We start from the raw sequence: 12146 nt of genomic DNA, 5'->3' as shown, positions 1-12146 counted from the left end.
GACTGTCCAGAATCTTCTAAGAGGAGCATTTCACTCAGAGTTCTTGCTGAAAAGGAAAGCCTATGGTGGCCATATTTATAACACATCATCCCTCCCTCCCTCCTAGCACAGCTGACTGGACCAGGAATGCAGGCCCTAGGCAGCAACCCATATCATGGGTTGGCAAAAAGGTGAGGCGTGTCAGCCACATTCTTCCTTTGAGGAATCTGATGTAGGAAATACTAACAGAGCAAATGTTAGTGGTGGGGGTTAGAGCTGAAAGGATCCATGAGTTAGCTGAAATTCTGACAGTCAGGGGCCAGCCAAAGTTAAGGGGAGCAGACAGCACAACTGAAAAGAAACAATGAAGAGGAGAAAAGGCCTGCAGGGCAGAGAAAAGCAGAGTTGCTAAGAGCAGGTGATGCTCTTAGCAGGACTGGGAGAGCATTTACACTCTGGATGGCTTTTCACTTCCAGGCCACATGAAACATTTCATCAAACCTCCTTTTCTTAAGGTAATGCAAATACTTGTCTGTTAATTGAAACCAAGAAAAAATTTTCCTAAATAGTAGGTGAGCCAGCCAAGTGTGTATATATAGTGAGCTTTTGAATAGGAGAATATTCTCCCTTCTAATAAGAATTTGTTTCAAAGGATGTGGGCCAAAGTTGTCAGTGAGTGTCTTAGAAATAAACGGTGGGGAGCGAAAATAGCTGTCCTTCTCCATAATGTGGCAGTGGAGGGAACCGTAGAGTAAGCATCAGAAAATGAGCCCCCATCAGGTGAAGATGGGACTTAGGGCTTTCACTGGGAGAATCCGTGGCTCTGCAAACATGCCAATCAATGGCTGTGTCCACACAGAGCTAAGGTATAACATTTCTACTGAGACCTATAGACTCTTAGGTCTATATTTGAAATTTAGAATACACTGACAGAATGGGAGCACTAGCTCCTCCAGGTCTAGGAGTACTTTCTTGGCTAGCTATCATAGGTTGTTATTCAGTAGGTAAAGGAAACACTCATCAGTCACTGGGTTCTGAACACCAAGAGTAGCTCAACAGGTATACTCCTCTACCTACTTTTCTGTCCTCCACGTTAGGGAATTACATACAAGGCCAAATATTACGAGTCTGAATCTTAAGCTGAACACGAGTCCTTATTTTCAGTGAGGTATTTTATATGTGCATGGCACATTCAATACTTATTAGAAGCATATGTCTAGATGAATTTGAGAGGCTTCAAAGGCTGCATTCAAACGAACATTTAAAGATGGCAGATTGAAAGTTTGTGGATCAGACTCTTTCTCTTTCTCTTTCTATAGGAAATGAAGACATTCCAGAATCAAAAGCCACCAGCCGCTGCAGGTGTGGAAATGAAAGCTGCAGAGAGGTTGTGGCCTCGGCCCTGTGTGGTTGTGGCACATGATGCTGAACTGATGCTGTGCCCACCACCTAGCAGACCACCCAGTGGACAGGGCAAGGCTCTCATCCACCCAGTGCAGACCAACTCTGCACCGCATGGACTTACCAGGAGTAGGTCTTTGCCTTGTTCATCAATATCTGTTACGAACTTCTCAATTGGTTGAGGAGATTTTGAGTGAAAAGCCTGTCTGGGAAGGGCGACATCTCTGGGCCAGTCTTCTTCTCCTGGGAGTCCAATTACACTACAAAAGAACCACATGTGAACATAAGCATTAGATGCTATGCTGAAGCTGTTTTCCTACCAAATTCTAGATGATGGTACAGTCTAAGAGGCAAGTATGGGGGACACAGAGTCCAGGAGCCCCTCAGTTATATTACTGGTGGGATTCTCATCTCTTTCTGTCCTATTGCAGTATGGTGATCACAGGGTGATCTCAGGGGAGAATTGTATAATTCACTGGGAAGAGATAAAAGATTACTCTGGTAGCAGATACCAAATATATAGGATGATGCAGAAATGGAAATTATTATATTACCAGTAAGTCCTGATGTACTGACAGAGTAGAACCTATATGTTCAAAGGAGGCTCATAAGAGCATATAATATTTCCTTTACACCTGAGAATGCTTTTTGTATTCTGATCAAACACTCATACTGACATGCTTTATGATGCTCATCTAACATGATTAACACATAAATTTGGTTGCACTTTTGGTTAAAGAATAATTCTCCAAACAGTAATTATATACACTAGAATCAGACCAAAAAGAGGCTAAAAAGTATGTTAATCTTGTGCAACTATCAGGCACATGCTATTTTATAATTTAATTTCAAATTAATTGAATTAAATTTAGCTTATATATATTTTATATTACCAAACTATTTTATGGTATTCCAGAGTAAACAATAACGAAAGACAGTATCATTTATGTTTCTGCTGAAAATCATTCTGGAATCAGAAACATGGAGAGTGGATCCAATGATATAGAAACAACATAGATATTGTGTGTCAACTATACTCAAATACAAAAAATAAATTAAAAAAAACAGCACAGGCTTTAGAAAAGGTAGACCTAGGTTCAAATTCTGCATCTACCACTTATTGCTAGGTAAGGACAAATTAGTTAGCTTCTTTCTTAGTGTCTTTCTTTACTGACATCGACAATTTAGGGGTGCCTGGGTGGCTCAGTTGGTTTACCGTCTGAGTCTTGATTCTGGCTCAGGTCATTATCTCCTGGTTGTGATACTGAGCCCTGCATCAGGCTTTGTACTAAGTGTGAAGCCTACTTAGGATTCTCTCTCTCCCTCTGCTCCTGCCCTGCTCAAGCACGCATGCTCTCTCTCTCTCTCTCTCTCTCTCTCAAAATAAACAAATAAAAGAAAAAAATGATAATTTACAGCAATAATTTATATAAAGTGTATAGCACAGTGCCTGATAAACAGTACTTGTCAATATCAATACATTATCCATTATTATTATCATGAGAAGAAAATAATGCTATTAATCTAAAATGTGTGGGCAATGCATTGCTATCACGCTAAAAATATGAACTGCTTGAGTCCTACTGATATGTGACTTGAGGTTCTTCAGAAATATTGTCAGTGGCCTTATGCAACTTATACACTATAGAGATGTTATTTAAAGTTTATGTATAGATAGTAAGTAGGTTTGAACAAGGGAAGTTAAGGGACGCAAGAAATTACATCTCACTTACAGACTCTGATTAACTCCGAACTAAAAGTTATAATTTAGTGGACAGAATATATAGCTTTCAAATTGACCAAACTATTTTTTTTTAAGATTTTATCTTTAAGTAATCTCTACACCCAACGTGGGTTCAAACTTACAACCCTGAGATCAAGAGGCACATGCTCTACTGACCGAGCCAGCCAGGTGCCCCATGACCAAATTACTTTAACTACAGTTAGAGATGGTGCTGGCCTGGGACTGAGGTCCTGAGATATGTTCTCCTGATTGGGTTTCCCAGGTTTTAGGAAGATGTGGTGGTGAAAATCACAGGCTCTCTGTAAGGCTTTGTTCCTCCTTCCCTTATTTCAGCAGAGCCCAGGTCACAGACCTCACCTGGGAAGAGCAAATACCCATACCATAATTGCACCTGTTACTGGGTGTCCGGGGAAAGACACTGTATGCCTGTATCTGTTGGACATGCTGGGAAAGCCATGTTGTTGAGGCAAATAAAGACAGATTCTTGGACATATTTACCAGAACAAATGAATGGAAATGACTTGGGCAACATACAAATTTGCTTAATAGCAAGATCTAGAATAAGAGCAAAGAGAAAAAAGATATCACTATTGATTATTAAAGGACATCAATGTGTGTGTTTGGACAGAATGGAATAGGCAGAGGAAGAAAAAAGAATACTTATTAAAAACTTTAAAAATTTTCTTCCTTTTATTTTCAGCTTTTTAGCCATTTGTATATCATTTTTTGCATATCATCACCAATCATCTAGAAATCAGTTATAATAATTCTTAGTAACAATTTAAAATCTTTTTATTTGCAGCTTTGAATATACTTATGTCGAAATAAATCTGGCAATATGGGCAGCTGACTGCCAAAAGCCCTTAAAGAAACAGCGTCTCTGTATGTATGTGTATATGTGGTGTATAATTACATGTATATATACATAGCTACCTATATAAATAACTTTCAAAAGTATTTTTAAATCTATCACCTCCTCTGATCTCATAATGACCTTCTGAGACATGTAGGTCAGTTATTACTTCCTTTTTATAGATGTGGAAACTAAGGACAGGAGTGAAATCAACTGCCAAAGTCACACACAGCGGGTTCAGCTCACTCGAGTGAACCCAGTTCTCCTTATTCCAAATCCAATATTTTGTTTCCATTTAACTATGACTCTGCTCCTAAAAATGCTCTAAAATGTCACGAGCTAAAAGCATTTAGTTTCACTTTCAAAGTACTTGTTGTTCTTTGAAAGTATAAGTGTCTCCAAGTGCAGAAACATTTCTGCCCTTAAGAGAATGTGAATGTGGCTTTCCTCAAAAAAATTTTTTTTTCAGTTTAATATCCAGTATGAACTTTTATGGCCCATATATGAGTGTTGTGAAATTCTGATAGGTCCATTAACAAGTGCTTGCATCAAGTTTCAGTATTTGGACAGCTGAATATAAGCCTTAAAAGTTGACATTTGTACTGGAAAGACTGACAGAGCACAAAACCTATAAATGGCAGTGGGGACAGAAATCATTTCTCAAGTACTTTAGAAATGACACTAGGGTGCAGCATTATCCCTTTTCTTTATGCCAAAGTAACAAACGCAGAGTAAACAGAACATAATTTCAGTGAAACAACACCAGAAACCAAGAAGTAATATCTGAAGGCACAACATATATAGAACTTTATGGCTTCTTTTTTGCTGGCAACCTAGGGTCTCAGGCCTTTGCCAAAAGTGGAACTGGCTTTCCACTGGAAGCAAGTCAAACATGGTTGTCAAAGGTTCTTTCCGGTCCATCTCAGTGGCTTCAGATACTAAGGGGCACTAATAGTGCTAACAAGTTTGCAGACCCCGGGGCTGGAGAGAACGCCCCGGTAGTGTCAGTAAGGGAAACGTGGTGACAGGTTTCAATGTCTGGCAAGCTGGCTTCGGTCAAGATCATTTTTCCTTTAAACAGAGTCACTGGTAGGTCTGACTTTCACAGTTCCTGCTTCAAGTTCCCACTGCACTGCACACAAAATACATAGTAAGGGGGAAGAATAGATGGACGGCTTATCACTGTATGATCAGAGAAGCTGACATTCAGAAGCAGGGAGAACATGAGTTTTGTCCTGAATCTGTCTACCTTATGGAGTGACAGTAATAGCAGTAATAGTCACTGTCTACGCCGCAGTAGTGGTAGGAGGTGGCTGGGGGGGGGGGGGGGGGGGAGGGGGAGGGGGACAGGGAGGAAGAGGGGGAGTGGTAGTCTTGGCAGCTTCCCTGGACCTGGGAAGCCCCCAGGCAATAAAATCAGCAAATATTTTTTAGGCCTTAAGGCCACCGGGTTCTGATTCGGCAGTGGCAATAGCACCAATGGAAGCCTACTGAAGCTTTCTAGTCACTAAAAGACAAAACTCAGGTTCCAGTTTTATTCCAACTGTTTTAAGCAGTCCTGTTTGAGTAGACAGTGTTAAAATATAATTCTTTTCCTTAGGGATACTTTTCATCAGTTTTACAGATGGACTGAAAGTATCATAAAAATCTCTGGGATTCCTATAAAATATTATAGACCAATGATCAGGGTTATTTTTGGTTCTAGAATCCCCACTTTTTTCTTACTCCCCCCAATTCTTTTTTTTTTAAGTTTATTTATTTATTTTTGACAGAGAGAGAGAGACAGAGAAAGAGAGAGACAGAGAGAGAGGGAGAGAGGGAAAGAGTGAATCGCAAGCAGGCTCTGTACTGTTAGAGCAGAGCCCAATACACGGCTTGAACTCAGAAACAGGGAGATCATGACCTGAGCCAAAATCAAGAGCCAGATGCTTAACTGACTGAGCCATCCAGGCGCCCTATTCCCCCCCCCCCCCAATTCTGATGGGGCTTGGCACAAGCACATATCCCAAAAGGATGCCATACTTCATGCTTTGTGAGAAGATAAAGCTCCTTCTTAACATTCTAGAAACATGAAAGCATACATACCCCCACATGCATAAACATGTAGACATGAATGGAACTCTGCAAATCATCAACAAGCCAAGTAACAGACAATTAGAACCAAAGAATGTTAAGCACAAGAAAGAATCTTAGAATTTACATCCAAAGTTTCATTACTCAGGTGAAGAAGTTAAGGAACAAAAAGGTTAAACAATTAAGGATGAATTATAATAATAGCTACCATTTTTAAAGTATTCACTATGCACCAGGCACTGTGTAAGCACTTTATGAGGCATTTTAAATGACTTTCTCAAGATTGCATAGTTATTTAGCAACAGATGTAGGGTTAGAATCTAGGATTCTCATTTCCTATTTTGGTGCTCCCAAGAAAAATGGGTTGTGTAGCATACCATCTTTTGCCCAGGAAAACAAAACAATGCAAAACCAATCTGGATAACAAAAGGATACTCAATGGGGACAGGAAGCCCAGTGGGCAAGAATGGGTTACCAGGCTACCAAGCGCCCCACCTCTGACAGTGGACATCTGAAACGGCCCAAGCACACAACACATCTGAAAAGAACTGGAGCTCAGCCAAATGGAGAAGGAGGATTAGCGAAAAGATCCACACGAACAACATACAAGCTGCCAGAACAGAGCCCGGATAGGCTACATGTCATGATGGGCTCTGCATAAAACAGCATGTCTGCCATGTCCCCACTCACCACACAAATAGTAACACTGTCTGAGGCAGCAGCTTGGGGTAGGAAGGACAAGAGATAAACATTTTATATGAAAGGCACTATAAATGTTTTAATGCTACAGATGCTGATGCAAAATTAGAGTTACTACTTACTCCAAGATTTTTCCAAGTTGATCAACGTCTGAACTTCCACGAAAAAGAGGCCTAGAAGAATAAAGATACACATTAAACAGGATTTTCTCAAGTTACATTTCAATCATATTGGTCATTACCATGGTTTACGTGAAGTAAAATATTCCTTAAGGGTGAGGATGAGGTAAAGAAGTGAGACCTCTTTCCTTTGGCAAATGAAGGTTTTTCTTGCATTTCACTTCATGGTGAGGATCTCTCCTAAGTATCTGGTGGTACCTGACTCCCACGTTTTCTAACCATGGGTATCCTATTTGTACTCATTCCAAAAACAGTGCCACCAGCATATACATTCCTCAGTTTCAAAATCCTACTTAACTTAGTGAAAGGGTGGAACACATCACTGTCCTAGTCTGAACTGAGGGGTCTGTGGGCTTTGAAACTGCTCTTAGTCAGATTCTTTTCTGAGCACCCTTGCCCCACCTCTCTGCTATACAGTACTTCCTCAGGGCTTTCTGTTTCCATTTGTCCTGATGCTGCAGGGAGAAAACCCCTGGACCTATTTTGCTGATTTTCACCTTCCTTTCTCACGTTATAGAAGCCAACCATCACTCTTGGCTTCAGAGGTGACTATGAACACACAGGCCTCAGTGTCTACACTGAGAATTTAACTGGCAATTAAATGAGCTCACTTGGTGACATTTCTGGCATTTTCCCAAGTAGATCAATACCCCTCAAGGGCAAGTACTTCTCTGGTTTGCCCCTAATCTTTGGCCTAATGCTGTACCTGAACAGGTGCTCAGTTAATAAATATTTCATTTAATATATTCCTATGGTACACACATAAATGTTTCTTAACCCCCTGCTCAATGCCTCACAGGTATTTTTCAACAATGTGCTTTAAAAACTATTTTTAGCCTGTTACCAGAGACCGTACTTTAAAAATGTTATATACAAGTTATAAATATTAAGTATTATATATTATTTTATAAAGCCTTAAACCTTTTAAATATTTTTTAGGCATAATAAGTAAACTTGTTATATAGATCATATATAGAGAATCCTGCAAAGTCCTAGCATTTCAGTGGCTAGAAGATATCTTAAAATCCCTCAACCATAGTTTCTATTCAGGTTCTTATTCTTTTTAATTTTTTTCAGGTTCTTATTCTTTAAAAGGGTTATTTGCAAACGCAGCCAAAAATAATTAATTTGTGGCAATGTTATGGGCTGAACTGTATCCCCTCCAAAATTCATGCTGAAGTCCAACCCCCAGTCAGAGGACTGACTGTATTTGGAGATAGGGTCTTTAAAGAGGTGATTAAGTTAAAATGAGGTCATTAGGGTGAGCCCTAATCCCATCTGACTAGTGTCCTTATAAAAAGAGGAAATTTGGACACACAGGGGCATCAGGGGCATGTGTGCACACAGAGGAATGATTATGTGAGGACCCAGCAGGAAGGCAAGCCAAGGAGAGAGGCCTCGGAAGAAGCCAAATCTGCTGACACCTTGATTTTGGACTTCTAGCCTCCAGAATGGTGAGAAAATAAATTTATGTTGTTTAAGCCTCGCAGCCTTTAGTATTTTGTTATGCCAGCCATAGCAAACTAAGATAGGCAACTCCCACATCACTAATGCAGCCAAGTTCGGAAAGAACCAGGGAGACGGCTTTTGAAAGCCATCCAGACAGGTCTTCAAAGAGCAAGTTTTAGAAAAGCCAAACAATGGAATCTTAACAGCTGTTATTTCCAGAACACTAATGTTGAATCTGACATAGTGCCATGGGCTCCCCAAACATTATCTCATTTAATTCTCACAAAAATTTCAGGACTAAGGTAGTTATTATTATTATCCCTATTTGCTGTTGAGCTAATAGGATTGGAGATGTTTCATGATTTATCTGAGGACAAATAACAAAATGCAGACTTAAAATTCAAAACAGGTCTGCCCTGCCCCAAAACCTATCTGCTTCATTATTATATTACGATCCATTTATTTTGTTTACTAATGTACTCCGCACTTATAGATAGTACCTATCGCTGAGGCTGTGGGGTGAAACAGCACAGAGAATATGTGAAGGGCACTTTACAGAGAATGTGGTGTCTCACAAGCAGGTGTCTGCGGGATTCTGTACCCACACTACTCTGCAAGTGTCCAAGTGTCTTTAAATTCTTGCCCTGTTTTAACAAGGAACAAAGCAATCCACCAGACTGACTGAAGTTCTCTATGTTTTCCATAAACTTACTGTCTGATGGCCCTTCTAGATTTTTTAGATTAAAATTTTAATTTTAATTCTAGTATAGTTAACATACAGTGTTAGGCCCTTCTAGATTTTTACATTCTTCCCCCCAGTGTAGTCTTTTACAGCTGTTTTGCTCACATCTTAATTGGTACATTATTTTTTTTTTTCCTTTCCAAAGCATAGAACTTGGGTTGCACAGAAACAACACTGCTCCTTATTTTCACACTCATCTGTTTCCTTAATATTAAAGTATGAAATTACAAAACTAAGTGTAACCAGCATTACAAGGTTTGGACAAACACAAATGGCCCCTCTTTGTTTGGCAGGTATCTCACATGGCTCAAGTGATGGACATGCCAGGTGAGTAGGCCCAGAGGGAACAGAGAGCATGCATTTAATCTGATGAGCTAGTTAGGCAGCTTTGTAAACATGCCAAGCCCCTCACCCTTCATGGAGAAGACTGGTATCCACAGAGGCAAGGGTGAAATTGTCTTTGAGAATCATGGAACCGTTTAAAATCAACTGGCCGTGGCTACTGGGAAATCAACAAAGCAGACTAACTTAAGTGGATATTGTTCCCAGGTAAAAGGAGAAGAGCACCTTTTTCCAGAGAGGGGTACCAAGACCCAAGCCTGAAGCTCAGGGGTAGCAGTGGCTTATGCCCTTACTGGTTTGGTTTTCAGCTCCCTTTATTCTTTCTTGGCAATATTTTAACATCTTTGCTAGCTCCCCTGTGCAGTCAAGCAAATGCTTGCTATATTTTATCTTACATTTGCTACATGTTTTAGCAGAGGGCTATCAAGTCATATAGTCTACCATACTGTGAGAGCCTAAAGTTTTATCTCTATTGGCTGGACTTGGCCCACAAAAAGAAATGTGCTTTACATCCTTGAGTTAGAACTGGCCCATTAGTTTGGCATCCTTTGATGAGTGCAACAAGCAGAAGGTCTTAATCATAACCACTTTTCTGTGACCTGCTATGGGGAATACTAGAAACTTGGAAGCAACAATTCAGTGTACAGCCCAAAATGACTTTTGCCACACAGGAAGATCTGGCATGTGACTCTGTAGTCTATCAATTTGGCTTTATAAGAGATATGGATTAGCTTGAGTTATACAGAACCACTAAATCCTGACTGCATGCAATTAACTCCTATAAGATAGGTCTCTGGATGCAAAAACAAAGTCACAAGATGATCAAAAGGAGTCACATGAAGTGGGTAACAGACCTACTTAGTTGGTACTGGTACTGATACTCTTAGTTGACCAAAAGGTTGGTCATGAATGTGATCAAACTCTTAGAACCATCCATTCAGTTTTAGACTGAAAATTCTCAAGTTTGAGCTGGTTTTATGACAGAGGATGCTAAGTTCGTCAGGAGCATGGGGAGTTAAGGTGGATTTAGAGGAAAGATGAAACTTTCCATCACGATGAATTCTTGGGGGTGCTATGGTAGAGTATGGAAATGAAAGAATAACATCATCAAGGATATTATATGATACAATCTGTCTTTAAGGCTCCATGGTCAAAAGTCTTGGCTGTATCAGGTCTCTGACCTGTGTGCATCAGGCCAGAAGGATTGTATTTTCACTAAGGTTACTTTGAATATTTCTTCCTTCCTCAGATAAGCTGAGTTAAATATCCTTCAATTCATATAATTTATGTCATATCTTAGGTGGACCATTATGGACATAATCTTTGACTATATTCTTTGGTTTAGTGGTGAGGGAGAGTTTAATTCTACTGCCTTGAATAATTTTTATAATTGTACGAATGATTCAGCTAAAACACACAAATACATGAGTCAAACTTGGCTAGTTCTTTATTACCATGACATAGGGCTGAGCTGGAAGGAAGGAAGTAGAGGGTTGAAGGACCAAAATGGGGGAGAGTAAGACACAGAAGACTGAAACACAGATTGAGCTAGAGATGATCAGACAGGGACAATGTGAGGAGGTCCAAAATAACTCTGAACTCTGTTTCTGCCTAGTGCCTAAAAGTCTATCTCTTGTGGAAATCCTAGGGTATATTTATATAGGTCCTTCATGAAAACTGAAGATGAAAGGGGAATATTCTATTATATATCATGAGACAAAGGCTCTTAAAAAGTCATGTTTTTTTGTTTTTTGTTTTTTTTGTTTGTTTTTTGAGTCACTGTAGGGAGAAAATCCACTAAATTATCCCATAAGCCTCCCAGGTAATATACTTACTAATTCTTTTATACTAATTACTTAAAAGTAAAATTAACAGAAGAGATATTCTGCTGAAAGCAGTAAATCTGAAGTTTGGTGTTATATTTTTTAAAACATTTCTTTATATACACAGTTTTTGGAGGGGTTAACTAGTAAAATGGAAAGATTATGCCTATCAAGAACATTCCCAAATAAAAACTGTGCAATTGTTTTACTGGATTAATATATTAAAAAATCCCTTTATTATACAGGACTTATTTATTTATTATACTGACCTTACTTAAGGTCAGTAACTTTTATGCACTCTACTATAACAAAAAACTCTGATTTATTAGTTGCTTCAGATCACTTCTCAGTAGTTTAAGCAAAGGTTTGGGTAGTGGCTTGCAAATATTATCTGTTAAAGACCTTTGTTGCATCTACATTTCATGAAACCATTTTTAATTTTATACATTTCTTTTCCTTTCACCTGGCCTATGATCTTCCCTTTTCCTCAGAAGATTTTCTCCACACTCACTTGCTAGGACTATTCACATTCTTTTGCATAAACCTCCTTCTGCCTCTCATGGCTCACAACCTCTTTTTTATTTCAAATTCCCACCTAAACTACAGAAGACTGTACTGGAAGGCCTTACCATTTCAACCTTTGAGGCCAATTTATTTGGCAAGATAAATCAAATTTGGGGGGAAATATCTGAAACTGAGTACCGCTATGTTTTGATGAAAGAGAATTTTAGGTTATTTCCAAGTATTTTCTTCAAATATCTTCCTTCACTGTTATACTTGGTAATAGTTAATGCTGATAAGATAAACTCTTTCTGAAAAAAAATTTTAATTTATACATAAAAGCATTTTTTCTAACTAAAAG

At 39.1% G+C, this 12146-nt stretch overlaps 1 protein-coding gene across 4 annotated transcripts in view; it reads right to left on the bottom strand.

The window, feature by feature from the left end:
* Nucleotides 1-12146, bottom strand: part of CDK6 (cyclin dependent kinase 6) — a 256288-nt gene that overhangs the window by 13808 nt on the left and 230334 nt on the right. For all 4 annotated transcript variants that reach the window (XM_027071885.2, XM_053218457.1, XM_027071884.2 and 1 more), the window contains exons 6-7: nt 6872-6922; nt 1505-1640 (exon numbers count right to left, since the gene is read on the bottom strand). In XM_027071885.2, coding sequence (XP_026927686.1) covers nt 1505-1640; nt 6872-6922 — 187 coding nt within the window. The remainder of the gene's footprint in view (nt 1-1504; nt 1641-6871; nt 6923-12146) is intronic.

The sequence above is a fragment of the Acinonyx jubatus genome, chromosome A2 (assembly GCF_027475565.1).
Source record: "Acinonyx jubatus isolate Ajub_Pintada_27869175 chromosome A2, VMU_Ajub_asm_v1.0, whole genome shotgun sequence".
NCBI classification, from domain to species: domain Eukaryota; kingdom Metazoa; phylum Chordata; class Mammalia; order Carnivora; family Felidae; genus Acinonyx; species Acinonyx jubatus.
The sequence above is the reverse complement of the archived record's forward strand: the minus strand, read 5'-3'. Positions and strand labels throughout refer to the sequence as shown.